Source organism: Lepidochelys kempii, chromosome 2 (genome assembly GCF_965140285.1).
Source record: "Lepidochelys kempii isolate rLepKem1 chromosome 2, rLepKem1.hap1, whole genome shotgun sequence".
NCBI classification, from domain to species: domain Eukaryota; kingdom Metazoa; phylum Chordata; order Testudines; family Cheloniidae; genus Lepidochelys; species Lepidochelys kempii.
The window spans coordinates 121845366-121863163 of NC_136381.1; the positions used below are offsets into that span (position 1 = coordinate 121845366).

The 17798-nt window shown below is 38.2% G+C and overlaps 1 protein-coding gene across 1 annotated transcript in view; it reads left to right on the forward strand.

Moving 5' to 3' along the window:
- The window catches only part of KDSR (3-ketodihydrosphingosine reductase), a 47097-nt gene that overhangs the window by 4628 nt on the left and 24671 nt on the right, over window positions 1–17798 (forward strand). Inside the window, exons 2-5 of the mRNA XM_073332215.2 lie at window positions 3926–4015; window positions 9233–9289; window positions 17186–17251; window positions 17410–17505. Coding sequence (XP_073188316.1) covers window positions 3926–4015; window positions 9233–9289; window positions 17186–17251; window positions 17410–17505 — 309 coding nt within the window. The remainder of the gene's footprint in view (window positions 1–3925; window positions 4016–9232; window positions 9290–17185; window positions 17252–17409; window positions 17506–17798) is intronic.

Sequence of the window (17798 nt, forward strand, 5' to 3'; positions counted from 1 at the left end):
TGTAAGAGGCACAGTATAGAACTCACAGGCCTAGGAACTACCTTTGCACTCTTCCAAACTGGGCTATTCTGCAAATTTCAGTGGCCACCAGCGTAACCTAGACAGCTCTGGAGACCTGCCTAAGTTACAGCAACATCCCCAGTGCAGTGGGCTACAGTGCTACCTGGAATCTTTGCAGCACTGTGGCCCAGACCTCTCCTGTCTTGGAAAGCCCCTGTGTGCTAGGGCTTACAATAATGTCATCTGAAGGCAAACTTAGTAGCTTTTTCCACAGTGCTAGTACCAGGGGAAATTCTCCAGCAGGGTTTTTAGGGCCCCTTTATGGATCTCTGGCCCTCTCACACAGCATAAAGGGGCTAGAACAAGGGTGAGGATCTTGCCTTATTACTGTACTTGTGTTGATTGACCAGGGTATAACATTGAACAGATAACCAGAGTGTTCTTAGTGTCGTGAATTTTATAAAGCACTTATAATTTTGTGTTGCCAGTTCTCATACATATAGCACCTACATCCTTAGGTCTATATGTTGCTCTCAATGTATTTACCTTTCCTAAAAACTACTCTGATGGCTCAGAATTCTTAAATGGGAAACATCAAGGCCTTATTAAAAAGAAAAAGCCCCACAAACTTTAAGCAATCCCATTTTAGTTTTCTTTAACATAAATTTAATCACACTCTTTCACAAAACATTACTGATTGGGATGACTTACTGAAACTTACAGCAAACCTTTCTAAGGTAGCTCAGTTTTTAGGCATTTTTACTTTGATAATGGCCATCTAAATTTCACAAGTTTAGATTTCAATGTTTACCTACTATGTGGTACAATAGGTAAAAAACCTTAAATGACTGTGCCATCAGGAGGAGGTTCTGGGGATCCTGTTTATATTACCATTCCCCACTCAGAAAGCATCAAAACTTATGTACCGTATATACTCGTTCATTAGCCCGTTCATTTATAAGCCGACCCCCCAGGATGGATAGGTAAAAATAGTAAAAAACTGTATGACCCTTTCATAAGCCGACTCTATATTTCAGGGGTTGGCAAACTTTGGCTCCCGGCCCGTTAGGGTAAGCCGCTGGCGGGTCAGGATGTTTTGTTTACCTGGAGCATTCAGAGACACTGAGCCCCTCAGCTCCCAGTGGCCACGGTTCGCCGTTCCCACCCAATGGGAACTGTGGGAAGTGGCACGCAACTTCCCACAGCTCCCATTGGTTGGGAACAGTGAACCGCAGTCACAGGGAACTGAGAGGCTCCATGCCTGCAGACGCTCCAGGTAAACAAAAGGACAATGTATTAGATATTCAATTCAATGATTTCATAGTTTAAAATCATCACATTTTGGTGTAGACTTGTTTATAAGCCGACCCCCGCTCTTTGATGCATCCCTTTTTTACCAAATATATTTGGCTTATGAACGAGTATATATGGTACTCTGTTATTACAGAAATTAACATGACAAAAAGAATTCATAAGATGTAATTGCATAATTAAAAATTCATTATTGAAGGCGAACATTTGCTCTAGTGTGGTTTTGTGGTTCTAAAAACTGTTCATGTAACATTTTTTTTAATGGTGTTTCATCATATAAAGTATTATTTTAACAGATACATTTTTAGACCTACCTGTGTTCAGGAAAATTTTTAGTTAAATGTTTTCATTTGGAAATCTTTGGCTGGTCTGAACTGAACATAGTTTTCAAATTTATAAAGTTGTTTGGGAATGCTGGTAATCCTGTAGCGCTTAAATGAAATTTAATTTCAGTAATGTAAACTGTGCATTAATAGATCCATACCAGAGTTTCCTGTTTTCATATTTCACACAGAAGTAAGGAATACTGTTGCAAATTAGACACTTTCAGATGTCCTTTTTTTAATAAACTATCACCATTTGACAATAAATACAATTATTATTTAGAATATCTCTCAGTAGGTAAAACTGTTTTATTCTGGAGCATGAAAAACTTCTATTTAGAGGCTCTCTTTTTCCTGGTGACACACACAAAATATCTAAGGTATTACCTTGCAGGAAGGACCTTGTAGGACTTAATGAAACTTTGAATAAAATTTAGCCTAGTGGTTCTTTCTTTAGTTTTTTTTCAAGCCAAGTAACTTCCCCTTCCCACTCCTTCCCTCCCCAAAATAAAGCCACCACAACCCCAGTTTTGTCAAATATCATGTTTAGTACCTTTAGTTGTATGACTTTCATCTAGATAATTAGCACTTTTTTGGCCTTGGCCATCTTCGTGTGCAAAAGCTGAGGTCCAGAAATTTAAGTGCTAAAAAAGAGGCAGAGCTGGGAACAGGACCCAGGAATTCTTAATCTTAATTCCCTCGTGCTTCTGGGGATGGAACACAAGCTAAGGCTAGCCTTTTTATAAAATCATGGAATTATACGTAGTGGTAAAAGCCGGTGAGGAGGCAGCATGGTTTAGTGGAGAGAGCACTGGTTTGGGGGTCAGGAGACCTAGTAGTTCTGCTTCTTTTGCTGACTCAACTCTGCCTCGGTTTTGGAAAATGTGTTGCTATTGAATGCTATTAAGTGTGCATTTGTAACTGACTGCAAGAAATGAGGTAACTTTTTATATATACGTTTACTAACTAAATTATGTCTTAAATTGTTTAAAATAGAGGTGTAGTTTAAAATAGGGACGTGATCTCCCCATCTGTAATATGGAGAAATAATACCTTTCTCTTTGAAGTGTTTTGAGATCTCTGGATGAAAAGAATGATATAAGAGCCAGTTTTAATAATACTTAGTCTTTTTGAAGAGGAGTGTGATGGGGAAGTGGTTTCTGCTTTAATTGTTAAAACAATCCCAAAGACATTTTCCACAGTCCCTTTAAAACAAAAGAACCACGAAAAGTAACTGATTCTAGCTATTTTGAAACGTCTGGTTTTTGTTAATTATATTGCCCAGTTGCGGGATTGAAAAGCTAAATACTATAGGCATGGGAAGAGCTGAATTTTACTCAGTTTTTACAGCTTATCGGTTTTTTTGTTTTACAGTCAGAGAAAAATTTGGGCTAAACACCCAAAACACTAATTTAAAAAAAATCCATAAAATACCCAAGTGATCTGGGCATTAATTTTCAATATGTCTGACCAATAAGAACAGCCATACATATCTTACAATTTGCATGAAATAGACTGAATTTTAGAAAAAGTAAACACAAAAGAGGAATACCCAATAGCTATACTCTATTTTATAATTTAGTGGAATTGCCTAATTGGTTAACAGAGAAGAAGGTATTTTGAATCATAGGCTGTAAATTTGAACGCTGTCTTTTTGTCAAGATAACATCTTCACTGAGCAAAGTTGAACTGTGTTCTTTGTTGCACAACTTATCTCTATTACTTCTTCATATATACACAATTGGATTTGGTCCAATGGTTAGTTAATAGTAATAGATTAAAGGGATGGCCAGCCAGCATTCATTCTGATTTAAAGTTTGCTATGAACTGTCTTGTCTTCTTAGAAAAACCTTTGTATCAGTTGTTTTTACAGAGTTCAGTCTGTTACAACTGAGTTTGACAAATAAAAGCTTGTGCAGTAGATAAGAGTCAAGCAAAAATATGAGGCCAGATGGAAGTGAGGTCTAGGGTACGGGCTAAAGGTATGTTCAGAATTTTAGATGAAAGGTTGCATTAGGACAGTGCATATTAGTATCAAATTGTATATACACCTAATACTGAACTAAAAAAGAAAATATAAGAGACTCCTTGATGTAAGGAGCTCTGTTTTTTGTTTTGTTTTTTTTACATACACTGTAGAAAAGTGATTATCTTTGATAGATTAATGGTCACCTCTGATATATTTCAGAGAATGATTAAGAACTCTGAGAATGCAGTTGTGATGGGTAGGGCTGGGGAGATGAAAATAATGAATTGTTAATTAAATTACCTAAATGATGTATCTTTTTTAGGTAACTGGAGGTTCCAGTGGAATTGGAAAATGTGTTGCTATTGAATGCTATAAGCAGGGTGCATTTATAACTCTGATTGCAAGAAACGAGGTAACTTTTTATATGTATGTTTACTGAGTTATGTATTTAAGTGTTTAAAATAGAGGTGTCGTTTCAAATAGGGATGTGTTATAAAATAATATAGTTTGGAAGTAATTGTTCATACTGTGTTGCTGATTTATATTTTAATTGAAGTAACTAAAATCTCATGAGTTTTTCTTTGTCCAAGCAACTGGCTTGTTACAGAAACAGATTCTGAATGTGTCTTAGAAATGTTATTGACTGGAAAAAATTATATTTACATATACTGCTTGTTTCCTATAACTGTTGCTTTCAAGAACATGTAACTTCTTTCCTCCCTGGTAGTTCTTCTTTCATTTGGAAAAAATTGGTTTCTCCTGTCTCTGTGTTCTTATGGAACACAGTCCAACATTTCTGTGTTGTTGGACTGTGTTCCATAAGAACACAGAGACAGGAGGTTGTTCTTATCAGTAGGGCTCTACCAAATTCATATGAAAAATGTGTCACGAACCGTGAAATCTGGTATGTGACGTAATTTTACACTATATTTTAAAAGTACCCTATGCTATAGGGTAAAAGTATACAAAAGTACACAGCGTTTCTCAAAGCAGGGGTCCTGACCCAAAAGGGGTTTGCAAGGCTATTGTAGGAGATCATGGTATTGCTACCCTTACTTCTGTGCTGTTGCTGGTGGCAGTGCTGATTTCAGAGCTGGGCACCCGACCAGCAGCCGCTGATTTCCAGCCACCCAGCTCTGAAGGCAGCGCAGAAGTAAGAGTGGCAATACTGTGACCCCCTACAATAGCCTTGTTATCCCCCCCAGTGTGAGAGACGCTGAGTCTTAAGGGCTTTACATGTTTATATTTTGCTGTTTTCAAATGCATATTCATGTTTTGTTACAACACCATGAAATTTAAGATTTAAATATCTGAAACCATGAATTTCAAGATTTTTTTTAAATGCTATGGCTGTGAAATTTACAAAAATGGACTGTGAATTTGGTAGGGCCCTACTCATCAGTGATGGTATGGGCACAGCCTGGGGAATAGCATTTATTGTATTTACTTTAATATTCTACTGACTGGATTTGTATTAGTTGAAAACAACGTTTCCCAAACTGTGTTCCGCATGATGCAAATAGGTGTTCCGTGAAAGAATCGTAATTAGAAAAAAGGGTCTTGCACTTGATTTTTGTACTACTTTATACGCGCTTTCCAGTTAGAAATTGTTAGTTCAAGTTTATTTTAAATTTGTATTTTTGCTTTGTTTTATAAAACAAAATATATTTGAGCATAAATAACGCAATTTTTTATTTGAAAACCAAATGACTACAAAATAATATTGTAAGTGTTCCGTAAATATACACCAAGTGTTCCATGGCCAAAAAAGTTTGGGAAACACTGGTCTAAAAGGTAGGACCTTCAGAGCATGAAACACTATAGTAGTATGATTCACTGCTATATTGTATCATACAATGCAGATTTGTCTGTACTATGCTGCTGCCTTTTAAATTTCTTGTCAATCAGTGATGGATTTGACAAATGAATACTGTACATAGAATTCAGAAAACACTTTGTCAGGCCTCTAATAATTTTAAGGTTAAAAAAAACAATCTAAGCCTGAATTAATTAAATCTTTTCCTTGAATTGATTTATCTCTTGCTATTGGAGCTCATTTAATTTTTTTATCAACACTTTTTTATTTAAAAAAAAGGGTTTTAATGAAAAGTAAATCTTTTTCAGAAAACATCTAGTTTTTTCAATGGAAAAAGTGAACTGAAAACTTTCCAGGTTTCAGATTTTTGTCAATGGGGTGGGGGGGGGGGGGGAGAAATCAGGAAACGTATAGCAAACTTTGAAATTAAACATAAAAATCGGCATTTTTTCAGTTACCTCTACTTGTTATGTTTGGTAACTTACATAGTTGAAAATGTCTTTTGCATAAACTTGACCAGTCTGATACATTTAAAATTAACCTCACGCTGCCAAAAAAGAAAAGTGATATTTCAAACTTTCCTTATCTGTTCTGAATTTGGGAATAAATGATTGATTGGTTTGTTACACGGTTATTCCACGTGTTCTTCAGTATGATTTAAACAATCATATAAATAAACAGTAACCTGTAAAGCAATAACATACAAATTCCTAATCCCTTCATGTAAATAAATTAGGGCTGTCAAGGTTCCTCCCCCACTCTGAACTCTAGGGTACAGATGTGGGGACCTGCATGAAAAACCTCCTAAGCTTATCTTTACCAGCTTAGGTCAAAACTTCCCCAAGGTACAAAATATTCCACCCGTTGTCCTTGGACTGTCCGCTACCACCGCCAAACTAATACTGGTTACTGGGGAAGAGCTGTTTGGACGCGTCCTTCCCCCCAAAATACTTCCCAAAACCTTGCACCCCACTTCCTGGACAAGGTTTGGTAAAAAGCCTCACCAATTTGCCTAGGTGACTACAGACCCAGACCCTTGGATCTTAAGAACAATGAACAATCCTCCCAACACTTGCACCCCCCCTTTCCTGGGAAATGTTGGATTAAAAAGCCTCACCAATTTGCATAGGTGACCACAGACCCAAATCCTTGGATCTGAGAACTATGAAAAAGCATTCAGTTTTCTTACAAGAAGACTTTTAATAAAAATAGAAGTAAATAGAAGTAAAGAAATCCCCCCTGTAAAATCAGGATGGTAGATATCTTACAGGGTAATTAGATTCAAAAACATAGAGAATCCCTCTAGGCAAAACCTTAAGTTACAAAAAAGATACACAGACAGAAATAGTTATTCTATTCAGCACAATTCTTTTCTCAGCCATTTAAAGAAATCATAATCTAACACATACCTAGCTAGATTACTTACTAAAAGTTCTAAGACTCCATTCCTGGTCTATCCCCGGTAAAGACCAGCATATAGACAGACACACAGACCCTTTGTTTCTCTCCCTCCTCCCAGCTTTTGAAAGTATCTTGTCTCCTCATTGGTCATTTTGGTCAGGTGCCAGCGAGGTTACCTTTAGCTTCTTAACACTTTACAGGTGAAAGGAGCTTTCCCCTGGCCAGGAAGGATTTCAAAGGGGTTTACCCTTCCCTTTATATTTATGACAAGGGCTGTCAAGCGATTAAACAATAATAGAATACCATTTATTTAAATATTTTTGGATGTTTTCTATATTTTAAAATATATTTATTTCAGTTGCAACACAGAGTACAAAGTGTACAGTGCTCACTTTATATTTTTATTACAAATATTTGCACTGTAAAAAAACAAAAGAAATAGTGTTTTTCAATTCACCTAATACAAGTACTGTAGTGCAATCTTTGTCATGAAAGCTGAACTTTCAAATGTAGAATTATGTACAACAAAAAACTGCATTCAAAAATAAAACAATATAAAACTTTACAGCCTGCAAGTCTACTCAGTCCTATTTCTTGTTCAGCCAATCACTGAGACAAACAAGTTTGTTTACATTTATGGGAGTTAACGTTGCCCACTTCTTGTTCACAATGTCACCTGAAAGTGAGAACAGGAATTTACATAGCATAGTTGTAGCCGATGTTGTAAGACATTTATGTGCCAGATGTGCGAAAGATTGATATGTCCCTTCATGCCTCAGCCACCATTCCAGAGGACATGCGTCCATGGTGATGATGGGTTCTGCTTGATAACAATCCAAAGCAGTGCAGACATGTTCGTTTTAATCATCTGCGTCAGATGCCACCAGGAGAAGGTTGATTTTCATTTTTGGTGGTTTGGGTTCTGTAGGTTCTGCATCAGAATGTTGCTCTTAAGACTTCTAAAAGCATGCTCCACACCTCATCCCTCTCAGATTTTTGGAAAGCACTTCAGATTCTTAAACCTTGGGTGGAGTGCTGTAGCTATCTTTAGAAATCTCACATAGGTACCTTCTTTGCGTTTTGTCAAGCCTTCAGCAAAAGTGCTCTTAAAATGAACAACATATGCTGAGTTATCATCTGAGACTACTATAACACGAAATGTATGGCAGAATGTGGGTAAAACAGCCAGAGACATAAAATTCTCCCCCAAGGAGTTCAGTCAAAAATTTAATTGACACATTATTCTTTTAACGAGTGTCATCAGCATGGAAGCATGTCCTCTGAATGGTGGCTGAAGCATGAAGAAAAATACGAATGTTTAGCATATCTGGCACGTAAATACCTTGCAACGCCAGCTACAAAAGTCCCATGCAAACACCTGTTCTCACTTTCTGGTGACATTGTAAATAAGAAGTGGGCAACATTATTTCCCGTAAATGTAAACAAACTTGTTTGTCTTAGCGATTGGCTGAACAAGAAGTAGGACTGTAAAGTTATAGGCTGTAAAGTTTTATATTATTTTGTTTTTGAGTGCAGTTATGTAACAGAAAACACATTTGTAGGTTGCACTTTCATGATAAAGAGATTGCACTAAAGTATTTGTATGAGGTGAATTGAAAAATATTATTTCTTTTGTTAATCATTTTACAGTGCAAATATTTGTATTAAAAATAATATAAAATGAGCAATGTTCACTTTGTATTCTGTTTCAGAGTAGCAGCCGTGTTAGTCTGTATCCGCAAAAAGAAAAGGAGGAGTTGTGGCACCTTAGAGACTAACAAATTTATTTGATCATAAGCTTTTGTGAGCTGTCCACTGAATGCATCCGATGAAGTGAGCTGTAGCTCACAAAAGCTTATGATCAAATAAATTTGTTAGTCTCTAAGGTGCCACAAGTCCTCCTCTTCTTTTTGTATTCTGCGTTGTAGTTGAAATCAATATATTTGAAAATTATAGAAAAACGTCCAAAAATATGTAATACATTTCAATTGGTATTCTATTGTTTAACAATGCAATTAAAACTGCAATGAATTGCGATTAATTTTTTTGTTAATTGCGTGAGTTAACTATGATTGACAGCCCTAAATTAAATATAATAACTGAAGTGTTCAGTCTCAGCCTTAACATTATCATTGTAGAGGTTTTTTCCTGATGTTTAACCTCTTAACCTCAGGGATAGGGGAAAGGAAAGTGTTAAATTAAATAAATAAACTGAAGTTTTGAAAGATGAATGAAAATAGCAATTTTGAGCCTTAGTCAAGATCTCACACATTTACCAATTCCAGAGTTGTTTTTACAAAATTAAAATAGCAGTTGTTAGGGGGCTGAAATGTTTTTAACTTCAGTGAAATACCAGAAAGTAATAAATTCTCATGATTGCAGTGCCTTAATTGTGCTTTATATTCATTTTAGAGCAAGCTGTTGCAGACAAAGAAAGAAATTGAAAAATACTCCGTTAACGATAAGCAGGTAAGATCATTGCCTCCAGGGTGTACTGAATGCTGAGCGGTTGTGCTACAAAAATAAAAGGGGAGGAGAAAAGCTCCCCCTACCCAACCCTACTACGTGGTTTCACCAGTCTCGCTTTGAAGAATAAGTGCTTGTGTCCTGAAATACTGAAGTTTACAAATTAATATTTGGTACATTTTAACTTGAAAGGCATTTTACCTGTCTAGATGCAAATACAAAGTTCTGATTTCTCGACTGCTGTTGATATTGCTAACACCAAACTAATACTCAAACCTGCTTTCAAAAAATTGATATGTTAGTGATGTCACCAGCTGTAGTTGGGGTGTGTGTGTGTGTGTGTGTGTGTGTAAATATGTATAATACAACTATAGTTGATGACCAGTATAAGACCCTGACTCTAGATTTTGACAGCTATGTAAAGGAGGAAGTAGTTTTTTTTTTTTTAATCCTCTCAAAATCTTTAACAATTTTTAAGTCAAAATAAGTGCCACCAATTGATTTGGGAACTCGGATAGCTTTCTGAGCCCCAGAACTGAGAGCAGGGAGACTTGTGGGCTCAGAAAGCTGCCTGATTGCAGAGAGGAAAAGAGGTGGACCTGGGGCAGGGACAAGACGATTGGGACAAGGAACATAGAGGGGAGGGAGAAGGAGTGGGATTGGAGGTTGGCTGAGGGAGGGAAACTTGGAATGGGAGTTGTGGGAGAGTGACGGTGAATAGCTGGGCAAGGAGACTGAGACTGGTAACCAGTTGGATAGGGATAAGGAGGAGTAGGGGAGATAAATCAGATAAAGAGCCTGGGTGCAGGAGGAGAGCTGTGACTAGCTGGGGACAAAGGAGAGTGGGGATAAACACCCAGGAGGGATTGGAGACTAGAACTGGAAATGTCTTGGCAAGGAGACTGAGGCAGGAGGTAAAAATAGTACATGATCATATAATTAAAGACTGTATCGTAGTCAGGGTTGGCCCCAGACCAAATGACACCCCATGCCAGGAGTGTCTTTGACCGCCCGCTCTCCCCCCCATTTGTTAAACCTTTGAATACCTCATTTTTTATTACCTTTGTAGCCCATTTCATGACTTTGATGCATGACTTTGATATGATTTATCCCTGTCATATAAGATGATAAATTTGCACCCTAGGATCTGTAAATCTGTATTTATTCATGCCATTAAAGGAAATAAAAAAATTTGCTTCCTCTATGCTTATAGAAACTTTTCAATTTTAAGAGTAGCTGAAATGTACTAACCTCAAGAAATTGAACGGTGCACCAACGTTGGGTGGACCATTATTAAATAGTGTTAATAAATTAAATTAAACAGTAGGTGACAGCCTTAGAATGTTAACCCTAGTCTTTTAGTTCAAAAGGTTGCCCTCACAAACTGAAGCACAGCATCAAAGAGAGCCAAAGACTGGTGGCATTTTCAAGTGATAAAATAGCAAGCGATGTCAGTCTCTTGTTGGCCATCATCGACTGACGATAGGTTTTAATGAGCCTGAGCTTCGAAAAGCTGCACTTACCACTCTCAACTGTGACCAGCAGCATGAGCAGAATCCTCGAAGTTATCCACACATTAGGAGAAGTGTCCTTCAGCTCTGCATCAGGAATGAACTGCAGAATTTGGAGTGGAGAGCGCTTCCCGTGCGGCAAATTGTCCAATTTGACATAGAGGTCTTTATCATTGACGTCCAAACATTCCCCATGTGCCAATGTCGGGTGAAGGTCCGTACAATTGTTCAAAAGTGTTTTCTGTCTGCTGGCATATTTACTACAGAGACACATGCACGCACGCTCTCTCTCTGTCTCGTGGACATTCAAGCAATGTCAACAAGCAAGCAAAAAAACTCCCTCTTGAATTTTTCTTCTGAGCTTCCCATCACCTCATTTCTGCCCTTGTAACCAGCCTGGCTCTTTTTCCGATGAATACGAGTTTCCTTAAAGACAGGCTCAACTTCTGAGTTTTCTGCCATTTCTTTGGCAGCAGCGGGGCAGCTTCAAATCCGTTCTCTGTAAGGCTCAATGAAATCAAGACCTCTTCTTATCAAAGTAGTAGCGGTCGCGATGTCCATCGACTGAGTTTTGTAATGCCTTGCTTACAACGTTTACTTGGAACAGGATATCATGCCAAACCACAGATGAGACCAGAAATTTGAAGTCAGTGATCTGGTTTGCCAGGCTTTGCGCCTCATGTCGGACTCCGGCCTCAGCTTTACTTGGCTGCTCCAGTTCCATCAGGGCATCATAAACCTCAGTCATTTGTAACCTCACTGGCCTTACGCTGTCAATGTGGCTCTCCCAGCGAGTGTCACTTAGCAGCTTCTTGGTCAGATTTGTAACATTGTCCATGAGGATCTTCCACCTGAGAGTTGATGCTGAAAACAGGATGTATATTGTTTGCAGTACTCCGAAGAGAGAGAGTGAATCTAAAAAAGACATTTGATCTGACACAATCAGGTTGAGGGAATGGCAGGCACAAGACATGAAGAAAGCCCTTGGATTCAATGCAAGGATCCTTGCCTGGACGCCACTGTTTCTTCCCTTGATGTTTGCGCCATTGTCATAACCTTGGGCACAGCAGTCCTGAAGTTTTATTTTATTCTCATTCAAAACGTTCATAAACAGTTTTGTTAGATCTTTTCGAATAGAGTTGTCCACAGACCTAAAACAGATAAAGCATTCCTTTGTTTGGATACAGCCATCCTTGTCGTCAACCAATTACTGTAAATGACATCTTTTCGCTGTGTCTGTCAGGAGTGCAGTCCATCAGTACGGTGTAGTACTTCGCTTTGCTGAGCTGCATCAATATGTTATCAAGCACCTTCTTTGCCATAAGGTCAATCAGTTCATTTTTAATTGTTTTGCTGCAGTAGTGGTCTATAGCTTCATTACAAAATACTCGACGTAGGTGCTCACGCATGACATCATTGTATTTCCCAAGGAGCTTTACCAAATCAAGGAAATTACCATTATGTTCAGTGAACAACCTATTCATGAGCCATAGAAAGCCAAATTATTCTTTGGAAGGAAGAGGATAATTTGAGATCAGACACTCAAACATGTTCCTCCACTGCTGGATTTCTACATTAATAAAGTGCTGGTATTCATGTTGCATCAGAGCATCAACTAAGTTATGCCTGTAATTGTACCCAGTAAGTGCAAGCAACGATTTGGCATTTTTGTCAAATATTTTTCAAAAAAACCAGAATACTTTGTCAGTTGATTTCGAATAAACTAGCCAATGTCAATTCAGTTGCTCAACCTTCTTGAGCACCCTTTTGCAGTGTGACTTTGAGAAGTGTCACTTCTACACGTTTACTGGAAACGTCATATCCTTGATTTTGCCCGGCCCATTCAAAATTGTACGATCAAATATCAGCAGAGTTTAGAATCGCTGGTCAAAAAGCAGGATCTTATGTATTGATTTGTGGTGTGCAATTTTTCTCACTGCTGTTTCTATCATCATGTAAGGCTGATTCTTCTTTATCATTTCTCTCCTTTTCATGAAAACCAGATTTTTCTTTGTCATTACTCTCCTTTTCATGTGAGCCACATTCTTCTTCTTTATCATCACTCTCCTTTATGCCACCAGGAAAACTGGATGATTCTCCATCAGTTTCCTCACATGTTCATTCCTTATCTTCGGGTAAATCTACTAATTCCTTAATAGTGGGACTTCCATCATTTACTCTTCACTCCTCAATTTCTTCTGCACTGGGATAATCACTACTGCCTAAAACCCCATCTGTGTTGTTCTGTTTCAGATATTTTCCCATCAAGTTTGTCCCTTGCTGCAAACTAGATTGCAGTTGAGCTTTTCGCTTCCTATACTGAGCTCCTGAAGGCTTCTTTGGGGGCATCTTTTATTTTCTGTGCAGGAAAACAGACAGTATTAGAGAGAGCAAAAGCCTATGTTCCTCAGTCTTAAAAAAGTCCTCAAACGTGAAATGTTAAGCATGGGAAAAGAAGTAACAGAATTTCTTTTATATTGTTGTATAGATAGGGGTTCGATAGATCTCTGGCATCTGATTAAATATGTCCTTTATTAGTCACTACTTACTTTCTTCAAGTCTTAAAATACAAGTAGACTTTCAGAATTACCCAACAAAACAAGGTTCACAATATTACAGCTGGGCTCTCACTTCACTTCAGTTCATTCTTTTATCTCACTGACTGACTGGCGACGCCCCTGCCCCTAATATACCCACAAGGGCATAGCTGACGGCATTCTCGGAGGTTCGAGGAAAATATAGTTTTCAATTCTCTGAGATTCTACAAAGGTCCCAAACGTTCTAGGAGGTTAGTGGGAAAATGAATCCACATATGGAATACCTGAAACATTTTACTTCAAACAGCACCCCAAGCTCAGCACTCTAGCCAGTCGCCTGCCCCTAAATCTGGCCCTGATCATAATGCGTGTGTGCAAGAGGGCTGAATTAAGATTGCACAGGCTGACTGGTCCTGCAGTTGCATTTAGCTATTTACAAGACAACATTGTCTTTTTACAATTGCCTTTTTCTTAAATTCGTATTTTAAAAAGCTTTACAAAAATGTTGGTAAAATTGAATTAGCAGCTTTAAGAAAGCAGGATGGTAGACCACAATAGTCAAAAGCCTTTCATACTAATTTTTGGATGGGCCTGCAAATAAACATTCAACCTTCTTTTTATCCTCCCTAATATTATAACCAGTTTTTGTCCACCATTACCACACCACAAGGCTGGATTTAGCAATACAACTTTTTGGGATTTCAAAAATAGTTAACTCACTTCATATAAAAAGCGTGCTTGTGTATGTATCTTGGTCCTCTCAACAGCCTCTTGCAGCAGAAGCGGAGACTTGTTTGTGCAGGGGTTCATGTATAATTGCTAAAACTTCAAAAAAAAGTCTTTTAAGAGACACTTGTCCAAATAAGCTATAAGTGTGGGGGCTTCTTACAGGGTATGGCACATTTTAGCATATATTTGGTGTTTTACAAACATAAACTGGCTCAAGCCTTTGTGAGATAGTTAAGTATTGTATTGTCCCTATTTTACAGATACAGAAACTAAGGTACAAAGTACAATTGTAAGTGTTCTGTAACCACACGATCCATTCATCTGACTCAGTTGTAAGAAACATGGTGCTTGTTAAGACAGTGCCTTTTTTCCACAACACGCCTGTTTGTCACTCTCTTTTTTTTGTGTGCACAACTATCATCCCACCTAACCCTGTAGCAAAGCTTTCTGGGAATATCTGGGCATGTATTGTGTACAGAATGCACAGAGGGAATATATAATGTCAACAGCAACTTGTGGTGCCATGTGTACTCAGATGTCCTGCTGCGCAGAATGCTGGGAGGAAGGTCAATCCAACCTTACACAGGAACGATTAGCAGGTTCTGTTTAAACAGAAAAATTAAACGTTGCAGTCTGGCCAAAGGAAGACAAGCATATGCAGTCTAGACTGCTGGCCAACTGGACAAATGGTTAGCTTCCACAATTATGGTATGTTAACTTGTGTGTCAGCATACATCATAACTAGAGACAGCCATGATGTTTAAAACAGTTTTAAAAACTCCTGGAGAGAGTTTGAGAAAGACCATTGAATGACGATGAAAGCCACAGAGGGTCAGCATCAGAACTAGAATGCCGAAGTCCCTACTCGCAGTCCCATCCTTAAAACATGAAAGGCAGAATGGTCTCAATTTGTTGAACTAGAGAGTCACCGGCAGTTCAGCAGAAGAGCTAGCGTTGCTGTAAGAAGCAGGTTGAGATTGAATTTCTGGTGGCTCTAGTGCAACAATTGATAGCCTAAACAGCACTGCTGCCCTTCAACCAAGAGTTGCTCCCAAAATTGAAGATCCTCAACAACCAGTGCCTACAAAGTGGAATGTGGAGACCATGAAATACCGATTTTTCTGAGAGTTACTGGTTGACTAACTTTCATCCATAGCCATTGGTTTCTATCAGTTTTATGTATTTAATGCTCTTTGCAAAGAAATCCTGGCCCAAGATTCTTATTTACATTTCTCTGTCTCCCAGATTAGGAGTTGTGGACTTGGTGGACCCCAAAGAAAAGTGCTATCAAGGGTTATACAAATATAAAATTACATTATCAAATGCTGTTTCACACCTCTTATGGGAGGGTGTTCTCTTTCCGTGGAGAACTGGGAAATTTATGGGGTTTTTTAAATAAAAAATAGGTTTGATGTAGTTTCTCCTCTGACCTTGTATTGTTTCCTGCTAAACTAGGAAGGGGCAAACTGATTTCCTGGCACAGGACAACTAATGCATTTGCTGCGGGGAGTGAGAAGTAGTCACCAAAAGTGTGAATAAACAATCAGGAACTTACAAATATTTGGGGGGGGGGGGAGTGAATCACTACACAGGTAAAGTCGTCTTCAGAGGTACTACCCCGTGGTTGAAGTTGTGTATATACTAGTTTTGACCAGGTTCAAGAGGTCCCGCAAGCAAAGAACTAAGAACTTATGTAAAGTGACCAATTTGACAGAGGCTACATTTACACTACAAGCTAGGGATGTGATTTCCCCGGTTGTGTATATGTTCTTGCACTAGCTCTCATCAAGCTAATGTGAGTAGAAACAAAAGTGTAGCCACAGCAGCAGAGGCGTGGCTGAGCCTGGTTCAAGGCTGGTTTGTACTCTGCCCTTTTCCGTGCTGTCACTACCACACTGCTGTTTATCATCAAGCTGGTGCGCATGTGTGTGCATGAGGAGGAAAATCACACTCTTAGCTTGTAGTTTACACATAGGTTTAGAAGAAGGGTCACTGGCACTGAAAGGACACTGACCAAGAGGGACAGACCCTCCAGAAAGGGTTTTGAAGGACTTTGAAATCTACCAGGGTCTCCATATGTAAGATGGTGACACCTGGTAAGACAGGCATGCATAAAGCTGTTTGTTGTCTTTCAAGATTTGTTTTGTCAGTAATGCTTTCCTTCTAAACAAATACTTTGCTTTATGAAGGCTGGCTGGTCACTGGTTAAACCTGTCATTGCCCCTATAGAGAACAGGGTGACAGGTGCTAAAAGAAACTCAGACTTGCAAAGGTGATCAGAGTGAGCTGCAGGAGGAAATTGCACCCTAAATTCCTCATCCGGAGGGAGAGAAACCCAGGTTCCCTCCCCAAGAAAGGCAATGGCTAGAGACTTGAGAGGAGTACCCTCAAGGAGGCCACATGAGTCACGTCACACCATAAATATTTGCCACAACTGTGTATGATTAACGAATTACTCATTGAAATGCTTTCCATGGAATCTGTTCCTTGCAGCTGTCCCAATTACAAAGCATGTCAACATACAGTTTGAGGGGGAAAAAAAAACTTGTTCTACAAGCTTTATATCCTGTTGATAAAACAACCTGTGGAAAAGAAAAGCATAGTTTCTAGCGTACAGAGACTGCACCATTAGCATGGGGTTAAGTAAAACAATGCTGTTTTACTTGTTTGCTTTATATTGCATTTTTAAAATAGGTGTTAATCCTGAATTTCCCAAGAGCACCACAGAAAAAGCCAGGGACTTTTGTGACGTGCAAAAACTACCTGTTAAGTTTGCCTGCAATTTTTAACGTCAGTGAGCCATATTGATTATCTGAGCGTCAATATCGACAAATGCTGAAATGGAATTACATGGTTTGAAACCATTAAACTTGATCGCTCTCTCTTAGTGGGTTAACTTGTAAGTGAATTTTCTCAGCCTAAATTATTAGACCTATAGTATTATTTGTAAGTAAAATTGAAATGTTAATACCCTGCACTTCAGTAGCTTCTTCTTATTGACTTCTCCAAAGCTGTATTTTGAGTTGCAGAAAAACATTTGACTTTTATAGCATTTTAAAGAGATAAGACTCTTATTCTGTTTGTTTCATTGTTGAACCTTTCATTCCCTTTTTCTTCATTAGGTTGTGCTTTGTATATCTGTTGATGTGTCTAAAGACTATGGACATGTGGAGAATGTCCTTAAACAAGTAAGAAAGTAATTTGTCTATTTTCAGTAATTTTTCCCTTGTATGCTACATATTTATAGTAAAAGTATTTTCTTTTCATGATTTTGAACATTTAAGTTGCTGCAAATGTACAAAAAATATTTTCCCTGCTACCAATATGCATACTACCTTTTGTATAGGCTCAAGAGAAGTTGGGTCCAGTCGACATGCTTATAAACTGTGCTGGAACATCAGTTACAGGAAAATATGAAGATCTTGAAGTGAGCTGTTTTGAAGTGAGTAAGCATGTTTTTTTTCCCTTTAACAGATAATTGGGCATAATTTCTAAAGAATCACTAATCCAACATTTACATCAAGTAAACTGTCTATTATGAGGTCCTGGAAGCTGAAAATAAAATATATGTACTAAAATCACAGTTTGAAACTTTGAATGCTGTGACAGTTTTCTTGTTTTATAGCTAGATAGATATAGAGGAGACGGGTGGACGGATGGACACTTAGTTTGTGGCGTTTAAAGTATCTTCCTCCCCAAAAAAATGAAATGTGCTTTTTTTTTTAACAAGGACAT